This window comes from Merops nubicus, unplaced genomic scaffold (genome assembly GCF_000691845.1).
Source record: "Merops nubicus isolate BGI_N331 unplaced genomic scaffold, ASM69184v1 scaffold19009, whole genome shotgun sequence".
Classification (NCBI taxonomy): Eukaryota; Metazoa; Chordata; class Aves; order Coraciiformes; family Meropidae; genus Merops; species Merops nubicus.
The window spans coordinates 1-21416 of NW_008631902.1; the positions used below are offsets into that span (position 1 = coordinate 1).

At 37.4% G+C, this 21416-nt stretch overlaps 1 protein-coding gene across 1 annotated transcript in view; it reads left to right on the forward strand.

Moving 5' to 3' along the window:
• Positions 1–5059: 5059 nt before the first annotated feature.
• LMBRD1 (LMBR1 domain containing 1) overlaps positions 5060–21416 on the forward strand; it is a gene marked incomplete at its 5' end in the record, with an annotated part of 55536 nt that continues 39179 nt past the window's right edge. Inside the window, 4 exons of the mRNA XM_008947760.1 lie at positions 5060–5157; positions 6137–6204; positions 11672–11760; positions 15742–15815. Of these exons, the coding sequence (XP_008946008.1) occupies positions 5060–5157; positions 6137–6204; positions 11672–11760; positions 15742–15815 (329 nt within the window). The remainder of the gene's footprint in view (positions 5158–6136; positions 6205–11671; positions 11761–15741; positions 15816–21416) is intronic.

Below are 21416 nucleotides of genomic sequence, written 5' to 3' on the forward strand. Positions count from 1 at the left end.
TTAAAGATCTCTTCCAACCTAAAGGGTACTATGATTCTAAAAGCAGGTGCAAAGCTGCTTTTAAGAACTTTTTTCTATGTTACGGTCCTATAAAATGGCTATTGTAACAAGGGTTTTCAACAGAGCCAATAGAGCTGTTGCAACAGTAAGTGTAAGTTAAAGTTTATGCTACTACATGTAAATAGTCACCTTTAAGCTGTAATATTAAATATTGTCTTGAAATGCTTTGGGAGCCCATGCATCAAGATGGCACATGTAAGGTGAATGTAAGGACTAAGTGCCAGCAGTGGATTCATGATGGATGGAGAATTCTGGAATGGGTCTCATGCTGAATCTTGTATATGTGGATCCTGTTTCAGAGTCGATACAGAATATGCTATTAGAGCTTAAGGCTTTTAATGCAAAACATCTGTTACAAGTCAGCACAAGCTAAGAACTTCAGTTCTTTTAGTAGAGCATAAATTTGAAGGAATTGACTTTAATGGCTTCCAATAATGTCTGTGGGACAGAAAACTGAGACTCAACTTGACTGTTCCCCCTTTTAGGTGGAGGTGACTACCTGACAGGCTTGTAAACTGCCTGAAAGTATTAGTCTCTACTTGAGGATTTTGCAAGGTCTTCACTAAAGAACCCTCAAGGAGGATCCTGATGTCTCTAAGTCTGCTGACTTCCACAATTCTGTTGTCAGAAACAAAGCTTTAGATGCATGTGGAATTAACTTGGCTCAGTTTTTATAGTCAATAGATTAAATACTGTGAGAAGTATCACTAAGTATTAAAACTAGGTGTTTTCTTGGGATGGAATTGCACTATTTGTGATAGAAGGAGTCCTGTTTGTAGCAGCATGCTAGTGAGCTTTGTTTCATGGATGCTTGTGGTGTGCTAACCAAAACTTCAAAATTGGTAGAAATCACCTTTGACTCAAAAAAATGCTGAGGTTGGAAAGGGAACTCTGGAGATAATATAGTTTAGTATACTCCTTATTGACAGTAGCTCATTTATGCCAGTCTCCAGTTGGATTCTGAATATCTCCAAGAATGGGGGACTTGACTGTCTTTGAGTAGCCTGTTCCAGTTTGACTGCAAGCAGAATAAAATTTCTTGTTTAAATGGAAATTCCTACATTTCAGTTTGTATTCATTCTTTTTATCCTTTGCCTGGCACCACTGAGAAGTCTGCCACTGTCTTCAGTCCCACACAAGTATTTATACACCTGCATGAGATCCCTCCAAAAGTTTTTTCTCCAGGCTAAACAGTTCTAGCTCTCTCAGCGGCTCAAGCCCTTAACTGTTGTTGTGCTTTGCTGGACTCTCCAGTATGTGTTTCTCTTGTACTGGGGATACCAATTCTGAAGTGTTGGTGACACAACATTGAGTTAGGAGGAATAATGACCTTCTTCCATCTGGTGGTGCCATTTTTCCTACCACAGCCCATGGTGCTGCTGGCCACCTATGCTATAAGGTTGCTAGATTTGCGGCTTTTTTCTGCAAGTGTTGAGTTAAGGTGACCCAGCAAAAGTTGTAGCAAAAACCAGAACTGGTGCAAAGAAGAGTTCTAGTATGACATGTGGATGTTGGAGTGGGAGAAGTGGGACACCTCCTTTATTCACCTATGACTTGCCTCTTAAAGCTCATTGAGGAAGGCATTTTGACATCTGACTGCTGTTGTCAACTAAAAAAGATTCTGGTTTTCTTTTGTTGTTAATGTGGAATGCTGATGTGCTTTCTGGTCTGCTTCTTGGGTGCTTATGTTAGAAGTAAACAGTTACGTCTGAATATTTTAGCTACACTGCAAGTCTTGAACTTACAGGTAAAGCTCATGTATTTAATAATTAACTTGGCAACACAACCTAGTTCTGTAGCATGGCTTTTGTCCATGCCTTGAGTCAAGAATGGATCATGGGGTAGAAGAGACTTGAATCTAGAAGCAACTCCTATGGTACACTTCACATAGTTTCAGCTTGAGGGTTTTAGTTCAGCTAAAGACCAAGCCAGATGTGGTAAAGAAAAATCTGACCTAATTGTATTTCTTAGATGAGGATGAAAATTGAAAGCTTTTCCACAGAACTGACTGATCAAGCAAGATCAGATGAGTCTTCAATATCCAGTTGCACTTGGTAGTGCTCTATGTATGCTGTAATTGCTTACCTGTGAGGCATTGCATGTGGAAAAGGAAAGGAATTTGAAGAAAGTGGACCAGAACTGTTGGTAACAGTGCCTAGTTCAACGGAAGTAATTCTCAACTGAATGAAAAATACCTTCTTTTCATCTCTTTGATCTGGTTTTACATTAACTCGGTGCATATTGCAGTGTATTACTGAAGTGGTCGATTTGGGAAATTAATATAGGCTTTTTTTTCTGACCGCTTTTACTGCGGGAGTCAGATCTGTTATGTAAAAATACTTATATTTAGCAACTCGTTTAGTGCACAGACTCCTCTTAAGTATTCACATGGTCATGGCATTGAACTGTTTTAACTTCTTTAAACGTTTTCTTTTATAGAATTGCCTCTGACTTAAGCTTTACTCTTAACTGTTTACGCTTGCTAACTCACCATATGAGTTGAGAGGCACAATTTAGCCTTGAAGCCTGGAATAGATGATGAAGTTAATAAGATATTTCCAAAACATTTTGACAAATCAGTTGCCAAACACTTGTGACAGTCCTTTAAAAGCTGAATACAGTGATGTTAATGAAAGTATGTGAGAAGACTGTATTTGGTAGTGTTTCTTGAACATACTTGAAAACTTTGCTTACTTACTGTGTTCTGTTGAGGTACTTGTGCTATGAAAGGCTTTTTCGGCACCTGATGAAGGCTGGTCTAGCAATACATGAGTTCAGCAGCCTCATTCCAATTAAATAAGGCAATTCAACAAAAAGCTTAGTTGGTAAATGTAGCTGATTGTTAGCAGCCATTGAGAGTAGTCATCTGCTAATACTCTGTTGCAGTATAGAAAACTTTAGAAAACAAGACACTGCTATGAAAAATTACAGCATTGTCTGGAAACAGTTTTCAGAAAGGAAAGGATTTCTAGTTGTGTAATAGGATGATAAAACATACTATATAAAACAAATTCAAGGTACAGACTAGCTGTGTGTTCAATAACTGAACACCAGTGACTTGAATTCAGAAAACTGAAGCTTAGTGTCAGCTTCAGAAAACTGAAGCATTTAAGTAGAACCGATATTTGATTGGTGTAGTGGTAAATGGTAGCCTTATTTCACACTGTTCATAGGTACTGTCTTGACTTTGAGTCTCACTTCCTTTATCCCCTTAGAAGAGATGTGAATCTGTTCCATTATGTAATGAGCTATGGGTGTAGCTTGTAGGATTTAAGGTATGCTGAAGTTGATACAGTAATATTTGGAAGCAAGGATGTTTTCTGTGCTTGTAGTGACCTCTATAGGCTGATTATTCTGACCTTTGATTAATGATGCATGTACCTTTCCTAATTTACTGTCAGAGTGCAGTGTGGATTTAGGACTAGTCTAAAAAAGCACATTTTTTTAGATTGGAGACGCTTGATTTCTGAAAGCATTCACAGTATTGAAGCAGTTTGAGTATTTCTTTAGAAGGTCTAAGAATGGTACAGTTCAGAGTTTAAAGTTTTAACATGTCTTAGAGCCCTGAATTTTATGCTGTTGGAAAAATGTAAGAAAGTTTATAAACTAACCAAGAACTTGTTTTGTTTGTTACACTGCCTTGTTAACTCAGAGGTATGTACTGATTAGAGACCTAATGCCTTGAAGCAGTTTTCCAAAGAATTAATTCTGTTTAGAAAAAACTTCGTATTTGGGATCTAGGTGTTGTTACTTTGTTGTCTTAAAACACAACCTTAAGTTAGGTGTGATTATATTGATTAGTGTTAAGGAGACACTAATTATTAATGCAAAATGAGGTGAAGCTATAAAAATAGCCAAAAATCACAGGTTTTGTGTAATCCTGGGTATCTGTACTCACCCACTCAAAGGAAAGATGCTTGTTCTTTCACAAGTAGTTTCAGTTGTGTGGTACTTGTAACATTTTGAGAACTTGGTTAACTATTCTAGGATACCTTTCTTGTGGGTTGCAAATACTGTTAACATACCACTGAACAGTTTTTAGTTTCCTAATAGACTTCTCAAATGTTTGTAGTAGAAGCTATTTTGAAGTATTGAAGGATTTAGTAATGTTGTACTAAAAAGTATGTAACCTCTTACAATACTGAGAGATGAAGATTTGAACTTGAAACTTTTGATCTGAAGTTGATCTTCTCCCTGCCTATCACTGTCTAATCAGTCCGGTTGGTTTTTGACTAGCTTTCTTAGTGTCCTCAAACTTGCCAGTTAGTATTTCTAAAGATTTTTGTGTTAGTTTAACCCTTTATTTAAGTTAAACTAGTTGGTTTAAGGTCTCTTAAGATCACCTGTTTATTGAAGTAATATGACAGTATGACTTCTGATTTAGTGGCTGGTCAGATAAATGTCTGTTGCAATCTCCAGTGAGTTCCTCCTTTATAAAAGAGATGTTAAGCAATGTTATTATATTGCTATGGCTTGTTCTGTTTTGTGAATTGAGGTCATCAGTAACAGAACCATGACTTCTGCCTCTAATGCACTTACATTAATAGTAGGACACCCTTTGAAATGGAGTCCAGTGACCAAAATAGCTTTAAATTTGTTATGTTTTTTTTTTTTTTTATGTACCTTTTCTATTGGAAACTGTTATTGGGTGGCATAACTTACTTTTATTCACTATCTTCCATGCTACCTCTTCCCCTGTGTGCTAGTGCTGTGTGCCACCTGCATTGCAGGTGGCTACTTTCAGTTTTTATTTTTGGTTGCGGAATTGAAGTTGGATTTGAACTCCTTAATCTGCAAGGGTTAATTCTGCAAGTCCTCTGGAGTACATAAAGCAGTAATAGTTCCTATGCTAGCTGGTAAATTTGGTTAACATTTCAGTGCTTGAAATTAGCAAGAGCCATAATGAGAGGAGACTAATGCTTGCTTCTTTCCTTTGAATTACTATGTGGTAAATGAAATGCCAATGTAACTTTGTTCACTTAATTCATCTTTCTTCTAGCATTGTACTCCATCATACTCTTCTGCGTCTTTCTGTGGATTCCTTTTGTCTATTTCTATTACGAGGAGAAAGAAGAGGATGATGGCAACACGTGCTCAGTAAGCTCACTCTAGCAAATGCACAAAGCAGTGGAAAAAAACAAATGAGTACCAGCAAAAGTGAAAGTGTGAACGATGGTCTAACTTGAATACTGCAATGTTAACAGCATTTTTAAGTCACTACTACAGTTCCTTTACAATACAGAGTCAGCTCTTAATAACACGTAGTCTGACATTAGACTACTTTAAACACTGTGGTCTCACAGGAGGTGAAACTTTAGTGAGAGAAGTAATTAGCATCTCTGTTGCCATGAATTTTTAAACTTCCTATGGATTCCTTTGAGCCTGGTTTCATATACAGGAAGCTAAAACTTCTTCTGTGAGATTTTCTGTAGAACAGAAAACATGTATAAACAGGTCATAAAGTAGAAGATGGGAAGATTAAACTGATAGACACTAAATTTGAGTTCCTTCCTGTACTGTTAGTATTTTTTGTTCAGGTAGGCAATAGTAATTTACCTGAAATTACACTTTTTGTAATGCATTGAAGATTTTTGACATCCATGACATTCCAGGGAATACAATAAATGCATGCCAATAAGATGCTGCCTTCTCAAAGGGGAATACTTCTCTTAAAGAATTTTTTAGTCATTGATGGTGATGGTTGTTTTCTCCTCTATTCTGTTGTAAACTTAATATGAGAAAAAAGACTTCTAATCATAGCCATAATATAAAGTATTGGTAATAAGAATTTTCTTTGAGTGTATTTGCACTGAATGAATGTACCCTGGCTTCTGGCCGCAGCTGTTCAAGTGGGCAGTTTATGATGGAAGCATAATTCAGAGTAATTGTTCCTTGTTCTCAAGCTATGAGACTCTTCAAGAATGTATACCTCTGACTTGTATCTAAAAGGACTCGTGTTTTCTGTCGAAGTCCTTTTGTAGAGCACTTGTTACACTAAATATGCTTTGCTGTATCTTGCTGGACAAATCTCTCTGGTTTTATGTTGTTAATAAACTAACTCTCTCTTAATATACAGCAGGTTAAGACGGCATTCAAATATACTCTGGGATTTGTCACAGTTTGTGCAGTTCTTCTCTTAATTGGGTGAGTATTTGTATTAGACATTAACAGGATATACTAAATAGAATCTAAACTAGAACTTCATTCTGTGCAATATTAAAAAGGTAGATTATGGTGCATTCAACTTGTATAGTATCTACCTTAATCTCTAAGTTTTCAATATCCTGAGAATTAGATACCTGAGAAGCAAGAGCTTAACTCGAAGCTACAACAAAAGTTTTCTTAATGGTGAGAGTACTTGTGCTTCCAACTGCTGCCTGTTTGTGCGGTGTACATGTCTATAAAGGACATGACTATGACATTTTCAACTGTATTGGTATCACAGTGTACAACAGGGAGTAAAATATTTGTGCTCTTCCTGTTTTCTGCTTGTATCGAATGCCTTCATGGACATCCCCAAACTGCTTTTGGGAATATGAGTAGATATTATGTGCTTAGTAAATTCCTAAATGGGAGTGTTCTATGAAGGACATCGGTGTAGTATGGGGTTATATTTGACATAGTTGTGCCTTGTACGATAAAGGTTTTACTGGCAATTGTTTGAAAGGCAGATGTTATTGAAGTCAGTAACTTGTTGTTTTGAAATGCCAAGCAGTATTAAAAATTAAATTAAAGATCACCATTAAGCAAGATATGTGCACCAATATTGAATGTTTCTAATGTGTTGTGTCACAAGCTTTTTAGCGTTTTTGACTCCAACAGTGGAGTTGATAAAATTTACAAAATGTATGCTAAAATGATCCATGTCGAAGTACTGGAGTGTGAAGTGGAAACCAGAGTGAAATGGATGCTTCTAATTGTACATCATCTTATTGGAACATTGTTTTCACTTTGATAAACACCTAAGGTACAATTCTAAGAAATCTATTGTCCTTCTGAGTAAAAGTAATATATTTGCTGTTATGAGAGACTAAAGGTATAGTTTGAGTTGGCTTAGATATGGTCTAGGAATATGACTAAAGCTTCTGACAAAAACTGTTACTCTGACTGTTGCCTCACATCATAGGCATATGTATACGTATTGTATGATGTGTCCAGCTCAGGAAGTTCTGCACTATCTTTAGTAGATGCCATCTGAATCTTCAGTAGCTGTAAGCATGTTTGCGTCTCTTCTAGCAAGGTGGAATGTGATTCTTGACCATGTGCTCTTAGGCTTGTTCTTTAAAGTCTTTGCAACTTTTAAATCACAGCAGGTTCCATGATCCCCTCTGATACTGTGCTATGACAGTGAGATTGACTGGCAGCCAGACAGCTATAGTGCTTGGCCTGGCACTGACGCTTACTGACCAATGCTTCTCTATAGGCACAGACTTGAAACTCACTGATCTAAGAGCAGAAGTAATTGCTGCAGGGGAGGCAGGACTCCTTTAGATATTGATAGAGATTTTAGTATTTCTGGCTTCTAATTGAAAAAAAATTTTCTGATATGGTATGTATGAGGTTGCTTGCTTTCTTTTAAGACAGCAATGGGTAAATGGTAACATCATCCTGATGCCCTTGGAATGGAAAAGCACTCTTGTTACTTAACATACTGCTGCGGAAGAATACAATTTTTACTGTCTCTTTTAAGGGAAACTACAAGACTGAACAACTCTGTTTAGGAAGTGTTTGAGGTGACTGTGCTGAAAAATGTGAACTTTGGTTCCCATGTACTTATATGCTTACATAAAATAACGGATGTCTCAGCGTTCATGTATGTGCTTATTGTGCAGAAATTCAACTCTCTGCACAGTGAGAGCAAAGAGGAGCCTCAAAAGTCCTAGTGTGATAGGAAGGAGATAAGTGTTGAAGGTGAATCTTCTGCATGAGGGCCTCAACTGAAAGTGGTAGTGAAGACCAATCTTGCAGTATTACTTACACCTGGCAGCAGCAGGAGATTTTTCTCACTGGTGGTTGGAATCAGGCAACATTTAAAACAGACTGGAATCTTGTCTACTAGATTTAATTCTAGGAGGCTAGGCTTAATGGACTAGAGTAATGCACACAGGTTTCAAGAGCAAAAAGGGTTGGAAAGTTTCCTGTTAAGTGCCTAGCAAATAGTCTGTTCTTCTCATCATATGAAGCCCAGCCTCTGCTATGATGGATTTAGCAAGTAATCCGTATAATTAAAACAGACCAATAAATAGCTTCATTCTGTTAAAGGCAGGTCTGCATAAGAAGTCCTTTTCTCTTGCCTGGGCATCAGTCCTCCAAGCTCAATGCATTTTTTTTTTTTTTATTGTTCCTTTATGTTTAAGGATATCTTATACCTACTTGGATGTTTACTTTGTTCCATTAGAGATCTATGTGATTATTTTGGGAAACACATTTCTGTCATGTGCCAGATGATCTTGGAGTTTTTTTTCTTAAGCTGATAACACAGCTCAGTGAGTAGAATTCCATTGTCTAAATTGCTAGTAGGAGCAGTATTTATAAGCTCTTACTTTAGTTGTATGTTACAAAGCCTGTTGCTCTGGCAAAAATGCATGTGTTTAGTAGCAGTTAAATGCTCCACACAAAAAAAACCCCTTGATGTATTAATGTTAGTTGATTAAATGGTTATAATGAATGATAAGTTATTGTTATCACTAAAAGAAGTATGTGAAAAATTTCTACTGGGGTACTCAGAACAGATATTTACTTGTAATATCTTTCCCTTCTTAGAAATAATCTACTTTCCTTGAATATGGTTTATTTACTCTAAATGTGATATGCTGGAGCCAAGGGGCTTGAGATATAATCTATGTTAAGGCATCCTTATACAGCAGTCTATTTTAGACTAAAATACTTGCTTTTAAGGCCAGTAAATTTTTGATTCTAAAAGGAATATTTCCCTGACAGTCAGTGTTTGGAATTAAAACTAGTTACTTTAAGTTTTGTAAAACCATTAGCTTTTAAAAAGCTATGAATATATGCTTAATTAGCCTATAAATAATTATGTGAACTACATGATAGCAGATCTTAATTTAGGGAAATGAGCTTAAACTTAGTGTGTTAGAATTTTTTTTTCCTAAGGTTGACAGTTAATGGTACTCTTTGATTTAAGGATCAAACCTGACCCATCTACACCTGTGTGGTACTACCCCTGCCAAAAGTTAATAGTTTTAAACTGCCTGTCTTGCATTTACTTCCCTTGTTCTGCAGCCTAGATATTGATCTAGATGGTAATATTCCTAGTCTGTTTTAAACACATAGCAGTTTGGGTCTATTGTTAAAATTACTGCAGTTAATAATCCCATTTGTGCCTAGAGCTCCATGTGTAAGGCTTCACAGCTGAGCTGCTCTGCTTGCTTGTATTAACTGAATTCTCAGCTACACCTGTAAGGCCCTGCACTTGCACTTGTGCTCTACTCACTCATTGTCAGTGAACTGACTTGTATTGTGTCACAGTTATGACAGGTGAATGGAATTATTTAGCTTGGAAATGCCTTATTCTTTTGATGGCTACTACGGCCCTCTGGCTCTGTTGACCATTTAGTCAACATAGGAAAATAGCCAAGGCTTATCAAATTACTTCTTGCTCAGTGTGCATAAAGAACAGACCTAAACTGCTGTGTGCACTGCTGGTGCAATGGCTGGACTGTGTTTTAGAGATCCTGTTGGAGTAAGGAAGGGATGCAGATCTGTTGATGGCTAGGCATGCTAACTCTGTATTGTTCTTGTGGCATGTTAAGCTAGAGACCCAAAGTCTGTTCAAGTGGGTTAGTTAGCCTTCTGACTGGTTTCTTACTGGTTGAAGGACCCTGTTCAGAAGGGGAAATAAGAGTCCTGCTTGCTTGGGATTGAAGTCTGAATTTATTGCTCCTGCATTCCTTTCAGTGACTCTTGGTCCATGGAACTTAAACGGTAGCAGAATGAGATGTCAGTCTCCTTCAGTCAAGATTTAGCTGAGGACTAATTGGAAAGTGTGTATAATGGGTACTGTGGCTTCTGCTCTGATTAGTGTCCTTTGCCATGCTGATTGTAGGTAGTTTAGCAAAAACAGGAAATATTGGGGGGGGGCGGGGAACAACAAGCAAGTTATAAACATCCCAAGATGTTCCATTTCATTTGTTCCCTGCGTGTGGTCCACAGATAAAAAAATTCATATTGATGTTAAAATACGAATGACTTGAGGTTGCTTAGTTTCCCAGAGGCTCCTATTTTTTTAACCCTTTTTAGCAAATAAAAGTTATGTGTTGCAATCTCTTTTAAGTAGAAGTTCTGCATAACCTTGTTTTCATACCTGTGGTTTGGTGGTGTTTGGGTGTGTTTTTTTTTTTTTTTTTTTGCCTGGATGCAAGAGAGAATTGCTACCAGAGGCAGATACAAGAACCATCTAAAGTCAGCAAGCATGCATCAACTTCGATAGACACTAGTCTTAATCTATCCCTTGCACAGTCAAGAAATGAAAACTCAGATGTTTATTTAAAAGTTAAGATTTTAATTTTTAAAGTTTTAAGTTTGCAGAGTACTAGTTTGAGTTTGGTTTGATATTACAGTTTTAACTGCACACTGTTAGTTTAACACTAACCTTTGGAACACATGCCTCTGTTCTGTAATTGAGGCTTGAAGTATCCTCCTGGAAGATACTTATTTGTTTTTCATTTTTTTATTGGGACTTAAAGCATGAATCTAATGACATACTATTTCTTATTGCAGTCCAAAATATACTTGTGAGCATTCTTTATGGACTTTGCGTTTGGGTACTCTTATTAGTTCCCCTCCAAATCTGACTTCCTTGTGATTTGTAGGCATTCTGGTTTATGTCTGGAATCTGTAGTTTCAGATGGGTGTGGAGATGCTGGTTTTCCAGCTGTTGCAAAACGAGCTGTTTTGTCTATGGAGGTGCTGAAGAGTTATTCTTACTACTGAACTTCAGATGGGGAGGCTGACAGCAGGAAGCTCTCAGCGAGGGGACTGTTCTATCTGACATTCTTCTGAGCACTGTTTGCTAGTCTGCTTTTTGGAGGATCAAAAATATTTAATCAGCTTCTCTGCTGTTCAGTTTTCTAGGCCAACTACAGACCAAGGAATGGAATACAGATGTGTTGTTAGTTGTAATAATAAAGAAACATGTCCCTTTAAACTTAAATGCATCCAACACCAAACTTTAATTCTTTTATTCTAGCTTGCAGAAGTGTGAATTTATAAGAAAATTTGTCTCATTTGGTGCTTGGAGTCTTTTTGCAAGTCTGAACACGAGTCAAACCAGGATAGTAAATGAGATTAATTTACCTTTTAATGATGCTTGACTCTAGGGTCCATACCTTTCCTAGTACTAGTAAATAGAAAATCACTTGTTCACTGACCTCAGACCTGACTGCATATACTCACACACGTCCTCTGCTGATCTAAGTACAGCATTTGACAGGGATGTGAATAAAATGAAGGAGTACCTTCAGGAGTTTTTAAACCTAGCACCATTCATTTTTTCTTCAGGAATAAATTAATTTCTATTTTCTTGACTTGGAAGCAGAATTTTTTGATATTTGACTAATTGGGGTGTGATGACTTTTTCTGCTTGTTACAGTGCTTTTGTTCCTCTGGATATTCCCAACAAGAAGAATTCCACGGAGTGGGAGAAGGTGAAGCTCCTGTTTGAAGAATTTGGAAGTAGTCGTAAGTTTCAGATTTGTTCTGAGCTTTGCATAACATGCCGCTAACTTATTTTGGCTTACTCTAGTCATCATTGCACAAGAAAACTAACTTTCTTGTTGGCAGTCTTAGAACTTTAATGGCTTACCTACGCTAAATCTTTGCAATAAGGTTTTTCTTTTTCTTCAGACAAAAAAAATAAGAACAGTCTTTGAAGTACAGAGAGGAGATGCTGACAGTGTCTGCTTTCAGTACTGTCTGTTTGACAGTAAGGATTCTAGTGTTATGTCCTATAATATTAATGGTGGGGTGGGGAAGGTACTTCTGAGTCTTCACTTAGCATGGCTTTTAGATATTACTTGGATACCCTAAAATCAGTGAACTTCAGTATGGTGTGTATCTTGTCATATGACTGTTTTCGATTAGCTTACCTGATTGTGTGATACTACTGTTCACTGTAAGCATGAGACTATTCCATAAATGGCTTTGTTTAGACAGGTAAATCCTGTGGGTATAACAATTGTTTTTCCCTTTCTTCTCCTAGTATTGACCTTGTTAAAAATCGCTTCATTTGCGTTTGTTTTACTACTTTATGCTAGGGCTGTAGAGGCCAAACTCCATGAAGTACTACTATTTAGCCTTTAGCTTATGCAGTTCATGTATTTAGCCAGTTAGTGTTTTCAGAGCAAAGGTGTGAAGAAAGTGTTTTATAGGTGAGCAAAGACAGGTTTGATATCAATTTTAAAATGGTAACTAATTTATCTAACAGACATTAATCCAAATGCATAAGTACTCGTAATATTTATGCCTTATTCTTGCTATGTATTGGAATAATGGCTTCTGTCTGAAGGCTTTAGAATATAATACTATGAGCCTTGGTCAGGTCATAGTTTGCTTTTTTGGGAATTTTTTTATGGGCTAAAAGTTGCCTGCAACTTTTCCCAGCTCTGCTATCACTTGTTATATCCCTTCAGGGGTCCATCAATTTTGCACATCCAGTTGCCATAAACATTCCCTAACCTGATCCTTTTCCACCAAGGGTACATCTTCCTTCCATCTTTTCCTCTGGTCTTTTGAGCCTGGGTTTCCTCAAGTCTGGTCTTGCTAGTAAAGACTGAGACAAAGAAGGCATTCAGTACGTCAGGCTTTTCCATGTCCTGTGTCACTAGGGCCCCAGACCCACTCAGCAGCAGGCCCAGATTTCATCTTGTCATCCTCTTGTCACTTATACACTTGAAGAAGCCTTTCTTGGTGTCTTTGACATCCTTGCAGAGTCTTTCATAATATATGCTGTGCTGTAAGCTGTGTTTATGAGCATAGGAGATAAAGAGGAGAAGTCCATAGCTTTTTCATAATTTGGGCTGACTGCTTGTGTGTTTCTCTTGCTTCACACAGATTCTAACTGACAGCATAGAATAAAATGCTTCTTAAACTCTTTATACAGGTAGTGACAGTAGTTGAGCTGAGATGTAAGCTAATTTTTCTAGGCTACCTTGATACGTCTGTCAGTTAAATCAGCTCTGTACATGTTCTTGCTATGAAAGTATAGTATAGCTAATTTTTATTTATAAGAAAGTTTAATCACTAATGTGCTGGGTTGAGATGTAGAAATCTGTTTTAGGTTTCTGACTCTACCATACTAGATTTCTTATGACTTGTAATGTCACAAGATAGTTGAGAGTGAAGAGCCTTTTAAGGTCATTTAAGTCTGATCTCCTGCACAGAGAAGGAAGCTGTAAGGTCAGACCAGGTTGCTCAGGGCTTTGTCAGCCAGCTTGTTTGGAAAACAAAAACAAAACCAAAAATAACCTCAAGCAAACAAACAAAACACCAAAACCCAAACAAAAGCAAACAAAAAACCCTAAGGACGGAGACACTTTAATGCCATGGAAAAAAATAATTCTCCTTAACCAGTGTGGCTATACACACTGTCACCCACTGTCTCACACTTAACTACTATGCATCACTGAAGAGCCTGGGCTACACCTCCTGGATGAGCAGGCAGCCTGTATTGGGTATCTCCAAAACTGTCCTTGTTCCAGCATAAAAAAAGTCTGGCTCCATCAACTTTTCTGCACAGCATGTGTTCCAGTCTTTGACCAGTTTAGCTCTTAGAATCATAGAATCATCAATCCTGCCTGTAGTGGAGGGCCTTGAAACTAGTTGAGGTATTCCCCGTATGGTCCCTTCCCTTAATAGAATAGGTATGATGCTGTGAATACAGCCCGGGATGCTGTTGGACTGCCTTGCTGCCAAGGTACACTGCTGGCTTATTTTCAGCTTGCTGTCTGCCAAGAACTCCCAGGGTTTTTACAGAGATACTCCACAGCTAGCAAGTCCTCAAGTCAGTATTGTTGCAGAAGGTTCTTCTATGTTTCAGATGCTGGAGAGATGAGAACAAAATTTTTGCCTGTTGTCTTGTACCTGTTGTTCTGTTTTTGTATTAACTCATCATTTTCCTTTGTCTTTGTGCAGTTAACCCAAGTAATACAAAGATCTTAATTTTGGATGTTTGTTCTGTGTCATTTAGTTGGTAGTGGAATTATCAAAGAAATGCAAACTCATTCACTGAGGCAGAACCTGATAATACACTTCTGGTATACCATTATCAATTTTTCAGTCAGTTAGTTTCTTAATGTTCCTCTGAACATGAGTTCAAACTTTTAAAATTAGTATGGAATGTTGGTTTCAAATACATTTACAGGAAGGTCATCCAATACGATGCATCAAGTACCTGGTGTGATACGCTAGAAATAAAGGCTCCTTGTGTGGGGTTCTTTTCCCTTGAACTTCAGAGCATAAATAAAATTTTTCACAAGTTCTAAAGGGGGGGATAGTACTTGGTGTTTGAGTGTTTGTTTTTTGTTTTAAACATAGCTGTAATATTTGAAACTTATGAATGTATTGCTGTTAGCTTTGGAAAAGCTGTTTGGTATTACCTGGCAAAATAACAAAGGTAAGATTTGAGCTGTGAGGTTGCATGTAGTTGTGCTATTCTACTAGGCTTTGGTGTTCTTGGAAGGAGGCCTGTCGGGTTGGTAGAAGAAAGTTAGCCTCTACAAGGATGTAGGTATATAATGGGATTTATCAGCTTGTGAATGTTTGACACTGTGTTCAGGAAAATAAGTTGAAATTTACTGATTAAAACCAGCTAATAATTCCATGTGATTAGGAATACAAAAGTACTGTGCTCCAAATTCTTGAATTAGGCGAGGGGAGGACATTCTAAATAGTAACTGAGTTATTATGGATGGGTGCAAACATGGAGTTGATTGCTTAAAGTTAATTTCTGTACTAGCTACTACAAGCTTCCATGCTACTAATTTAGCAAAAAGGTTTCCCATGCTATGTCCTTCAAGATGAGGTTAGGGACAGGGGTGTTGTGAGAAATTATGCAGGAGGACTTGGGGAATTCTGATGCCTTTGAGAATGAGCTTGGTAACACTTCTATACATTTTTATTTCTAGAGTGATAGTAAGGCTACAGCAACTCCTTAGTCCCTTGACCTTTTTCCAGCTTGTAAACCTAGATGTATGTGGTCTGAGTGAAACTGAGGCCCATAGTCTGGCTTGTTTGGTTGTTTGAAGGATCCATGCTTTCTTACTTTTCTAGATAATGCTTTATTATGAGAAAGCAGGTGATAAGAAACAGAACAAAGATGAGCCATCCAGAATGCACGTGTAACTTTGGAAGTTTACCACAGCACCTTGTGGAGGCCAGAAAAGGGTTTTAAAGAGGTATTAGACAGCTATGGGACAAGTTCATTAGTGGCTGTTCAACCATTCAACTGAGTGCAACATCTGTGAACTTGTAGCAAAGGTGAGATGGCTGTCCTGCTTCTTGCAGCATTGAAGGAGGATCTATTCTTGACAAAAAAACCGAGGTGAATTCTTCATCTGAATTGTTATGGCTGGTAACTTTAAACATTTTCAGGAAAGCATTTCAGGAAGAAATGTTCATATACCTCTGCTGTAGGAATTTTCAAGTATATTTTTTTTCTTTCAGATGGCTTGACTGCTCTTTCATTTTCCATTAGTTCCTTGACTGTGATTGGAATGTTGGCAGCTATCACTTACACAGTAAGTTGCTATAGAAGTGTTTGAGCTCTTTACATTCCTGATACTTTCAGTTATCATGGATTGTACTTGTATTGAAAACTGTCATCATGCTAAATAGTTTCAACAGTTTCTTCTAGATGGGTTTTTTTCTTGGTTGGAAATACTAAGTTTTTGGAATGAGAGAAATAACTTTTCTACTGCAAGTTTAAAAACCACCTTTTTGGTATTTGAACAAAGACCAGGCTTAATTTCCGTGAGTTTCTGCAAGGGGAGGTCACATCATCCCTTATGGTTTCTAACCTATATTCACTGGCTCCTCGTGTTTTTAAGCACCTGTTTCTTTCCCCATCCGTCAGTGGAGAGCTAAATATTAGTTTCTTTAATTCATTGAATTATGACATAATTGAGACTTGCTCTGGTCAGTCTACAATACTGAGCGTAACTTTTACTACAACCTTTGTACATTGGTGTTTTATCTACATCTACAGAGCTTTACAATGAGAAGTCTGGCAAAATAACTTGATTTGTAAAGAAATGTCCAAATGGTTTTGATCATAACTTTCTCTTTTCATAAAAGGTTGTTCTTCATTCAATAAGTGAAAAAGGAATTTCTTTAACACAGCATTGCTTCTCAGTTCTCTAATTCTAGAATTTGAGCAAGGATAAATGCTTGTGCATGTTATGATTCAGTTTTATGTATGAAGAATCTGCAGCATCTTCTGTGATACGTGCCTTAATTGAAAAATAGTTAAAGTTAGAAGCAAATAGTTAGAAAGCAAGTCTCTAAACATTTTCAAAAGCCTTGGGAATATTCTTACTAGTCCTAGCCATGCAACTGTACTACCACAGTTGAAGTAGGTAGGAAGCAGTAGGTTTGAAGGATTTTGTGTTTATTCTGTAACTGATTGTAAATCAGATGGTTAAGGATATGTTAGTTGGTCTACTTGATTCTTGCTTATATGTGAAAGGAAAAGAATCATTTAACTTATTAGCTTTGGCCAATGTTTGGTGTTCATGTGGTCACTTGCTTTTCCGATCTGTTCTATTTATTCAGTTGCTGAATAATTATCTTGTTTGTAAAACTACTTGTATTAACTTGTCATCAAGGTAAAATTTCATAGCAAAGATGAAGCTTGAAAGCTTAAGGTAACTGCAGTCAAAGCTGTAAAACTTCTGAGAAGTCATTTTTTTCCTGTTAAGTTTTAATATCTTAGCAAGGACATGAACTTGAGAGAACTTCCTCTGCCATTGCAGCTTGGCTTTAACACAGTGAAGTTATACCTGTGTAGCTTTGCTGGTGGATCTAAGTGGCTCCATAACAAACTCATGGGATAAGTTACTTTGAAGCATTGCTAGCCAAGGATATACTTTGTGATAGCTTCTTGTCAGGTAAAGGATACTTTTAGTCATTACTGAGTAAAGGGGTAAAGTGTCTGCTAAATACTGCCTTTAGACAATAAATCTAAACAGAGAAACAAACATAGCTAATGATTTCCTTTGTTTACACTGGTGACTTCAGCTGGTAAGTTACAACATGATAACAGGAGACAATTCAGTACAGGTTCTTGGATGTAAACGTCATAATGCTGACAGCGGTCATTGGGCTCTGTGCAATAGGTAGGAGAGCAATTTGGCAGATCAACTGGTAAGCATCTCAAGTGAGCTGAATTGCTCTCAGCCCCAGTGACTAAGTGCTTTAACTTGATTCAAACAATAAATTTAATTATTTTAAGCCTTTTCTGACTGACATGTTTCACTAAAGCATTCGAGTTATGTTGCTGGCATTATGTACTGGTCAAAAAAGATCCCAACCTTTGCTTAGCCTGTAATAATATGTCAGCTTCTAAATTTGTTTCCCTTAATTATGGAAGAAAAGATTTACTACTTGTTCAATTACATTACTGCAGAGCACATAGTGACTTCTAACCTCCATGAGACTAAAATTAAGAGCAAATGCCATTAGCTGGGAGACTATCTTCTGGTTTGATTTTTTTTTTTTTTTAAGCAGCTACAGAAGTATGGTTTCTGTAACTGTAAGTAAACATCTGTAAGCACCTAAAATGCAAGATGGTTTTATTTTGCACAAATTTATTGCTGACTGAAATGTAAACTAAGTCTTAAACTAGCATTTGAAGTTTTTTTTTTTAATTTATTGCTAGTATTCCTACTGTTATTGACTTATTTATTTTTGAGCACAGATTGTTAGTAGGCACCATTCAGCTGAGTATCACAATATGCTTCTGTCTTCCAAACTCACTGAACCTGGAAATCTACAGCTTCTACTTAATGTTGAAGAACTTCAGTGTCCTGTGTTGTCTGTGTGGTTTCTCAGATAAAGACAGTACTTCTGTCTTCAGTGTTGTTGCTTTAGGCTTACTGTATTTTGGACTTATGGAAGTACTTGGTGGTAAATGAAGTGAAACATCAAGCATGACAACTAAATCTTCTCTGAGTACCTTAATTACTAAGGTTTTAGGCTAATTTGTTGCTTTGAAAACTTAAAATCATGTAGTCCGTAAAGAAAGAACTCCAAGTTAGTGAGGCTGCCACGTGTAAGCAGCTTCCACCTGTAACAGCATAAGCAGTGCTGTTCTCATGGTCTGAAGAATGAACCGAGTGTGACCTCAACAGCATGTGAATAACATGGACCTGTATTCTAATTTCTGTTGTGAGCTGGGCTCTTCAGAGTGGTATGCCTTAATGCAATAGTTACTTGAGTAGTGAAAAGTTCCTGGGCTGTCACACTTCCTGAAGCCTTAAGGGGATCTTGGCCCAGAGTATAGCTTCTTGGTCTCTACTGGTTTGGACTGCACCATTCCTTCCACTTAGGAGCAGAACAAGCATGTTCTGGAAGGACAAAACTGGGTATTCACTTGGTAACTTTCCACCTCTTTGCCTTGTGTTTTTTTTCTGTGTTAGTCTTGTATTAAAAATCACCTCTAGAGAAGACAAAGGCCTTAGTGCACAGGCAAGACTGAGGTGTTGTCTGTAATGACTCTGACTTTAGGTGTTTGACAGGTAGGTGGCTGGGCTCCTGTATTGTTCAGCCAGCATTCTGCATGCTTATCAAGTTGTTTGTCCCAGTTTCTAAAGATGGGAGGCTTTTGTGCTTAGTCATCAAACCACTGTTTAGGAGTCAGAGGACATAAGCACAAGCAAATACTCTTATATAAGAGGTATATAAGAGGCAAGAACAAAGACATCTACTTCAAAGGTTTCTACAAATGCTTAGCAAAAGATAGAAGTGTAGAGAGAATGGATGGGGACAAAATGTGTGGTATCCTAGTTCTTTTGTTCCTGAACAGAAACTATCTCAGATCTTTGGTTTTACTAGTTAACAGTTGAGGATTTGTAGTACAGAAATAACTGGATGTTTTTTGGTGTTCCCCTGATTTCTGAATGTCCTCAGTCTGTTGCATTGCCAGTGTTGCAATTGTATTGTTGAAGGGAAGCTAAGAACAGGTGTACCTAGTCTTCTGTATGCTGATTCACCTAAGGAGACTACTCTAAATTAACATCTAATGAAGGTGGTATTGTAATAAGTGTCTATGTTAGCAAATACTTTCATGTCTGGTTAAGAATGATTTTACATTGAGTACTTACTAAATTAACACAATACTGTGAGTAAATAGGAATGCTGTGCCTGAACTACTGCAGTTGACTGATTTCATCTTAAAAGGTTATTTGTGGAAGTGTGCCACAAAACAGATGAATCAAGTGATTCTGAGTTGCTTGGAGTACAACTTATCCGTTCTACAATTAGCCAAATGTATATTAGCAATCCTGCTTTGTGTGGCCTTCAGTGTGAAGAATTAGTTTGTGGCTGTTCTAAAACTGCACTTCTGTGTTGTGGTGTAATATACAATACTGTGGGAAGTTGGGGAAAGGCTTTGGCACTGGGAGCACGCAGCCTTGAATTTAAGTAGCAGTATACTGAGAGCAAAAGCTCACTTTTGCATATTTATGCTTCTAGGCTTTCTCTGTGAAGAGAGAAAGGAGGAAGGATGAAGGGGATGGTGTTCTTTAGGTTGTAAATTGATGCTGTTTAATTTGTGGAACTAACAAATTTGGCCCAGTGACTAATTTATTTAAAAAAAGAATTGATTTTAAGGAGTACCATCAACATCAGTTCAGTGTTCTGGGCCTCTCTTAAGGCTCAGGTTGATTAATGTACTCTGAATTACATTGTTGAGCTACTCATGCAACACAAATGCTATTGTAGCATTTGGTATGTTTGTGGGGTTTTTTTTGGAGGGGAGAGGGTGAATAAGGGGCAACACAAATTGGAGCATTGTGCTGGACTAGAGCTACTGACAACTGAGGGCTTATGTTACAGTCTGACAGAAAGGCAGATAACACTACAGTTCAATGTGGTTGTTATTATATTAACTTGGTGTTTTTCATTTTCTGTGGCTTCAAAAATCAAAATTAGTTCACTGAATTTGATGTAGTGATACACAGAGAAGAGCTTTTCTCATAGGTTTGAGGAGAAAAATGCAGGATTTGGCTGTTTAGTTGTGAGCTTCTCCCCAGCTTCTGAAAAGGGTAGCATGAAATACATTGTTAAAACTGAAGATACTAAAGAAATAGTATTATTTCATACCAATTAAGTTTTGAGTTCCTTAACTTCTGTGAAATATTAACTATGAGAATGGGGAGGGATTAGTAATACATCTTGAACCTGAAAGCATCTCATCCCTGAAGTTAAATTGCTGGGAAGGTACAAATATGGAAGTTACCATCTTAAAGGAGTTTGTTGTTGTTTGTCCTAGGGGGAAGGTCAGGACTTCCTCAAAACTGCTTTCAGTAATGACATAATGCAGAAGATGGTGTATTCTTTTGCAGATGCATTTGGTTAAAAGTAACAGTTATTCTAAGAATTAAGTTTGAATTCCAAGTTTTACACTTGCTATGAGATCTTCAGGAGTCAACAGCTAATGAATAAAGGAGCAAATTAACTGTTTTATGGCATTTCTTAACACCATATGTTTCAAATAAGAATGGAAATGAGATGCTAGGAAGGTAGGTGAAGAGGAGCAACGGAGTGTTTGGAGAGAGGATCTTAACACTACACCTCTAAGGGGAGAATAAATTTGCTTGTTTTGTTTAGTTTTCTATGTGATGACATTTGAGGTTGTCCTACAGAATGGCAACTGTGGCTTCTTTGGTCCTTGTAACAGTGTCTGGCTCTGGGCTTTGTTCTCGAGTCAACCTTTTTTCAGTAGTGTTAGCCTATAGGAAAAACAGCACCTATAACACTAGATTGCAAAGGGAGATGAAAGGTGTCGAAGCATGAGGCTAAACATTTTCAAGTTAATGTATAAAGGTAAGCTAGAGCAGACTTCTTGGGGAGATTTGACAAGCCTTATTAAAAAGTCCATAACAATAGATTCTCAAATTGCCTCTTATGTTTGCCTTCTAAACTTCTATTAGCTTTGTTTCTGTGGTGTCTTTTTTCAGTATAGTCATCCCAATGAACAGTTTTTCTTCTGAAGGCACTTGCTGTATTAGGAGGTGGGCACAGAACTGAATTTTCTAAATTTTCCAAAACCATAAAACCTTTTCTGGAGTGTAGCCAACTTACAGGTTAGGACCAATAAAAAAGAATCATGTGTAGTAATG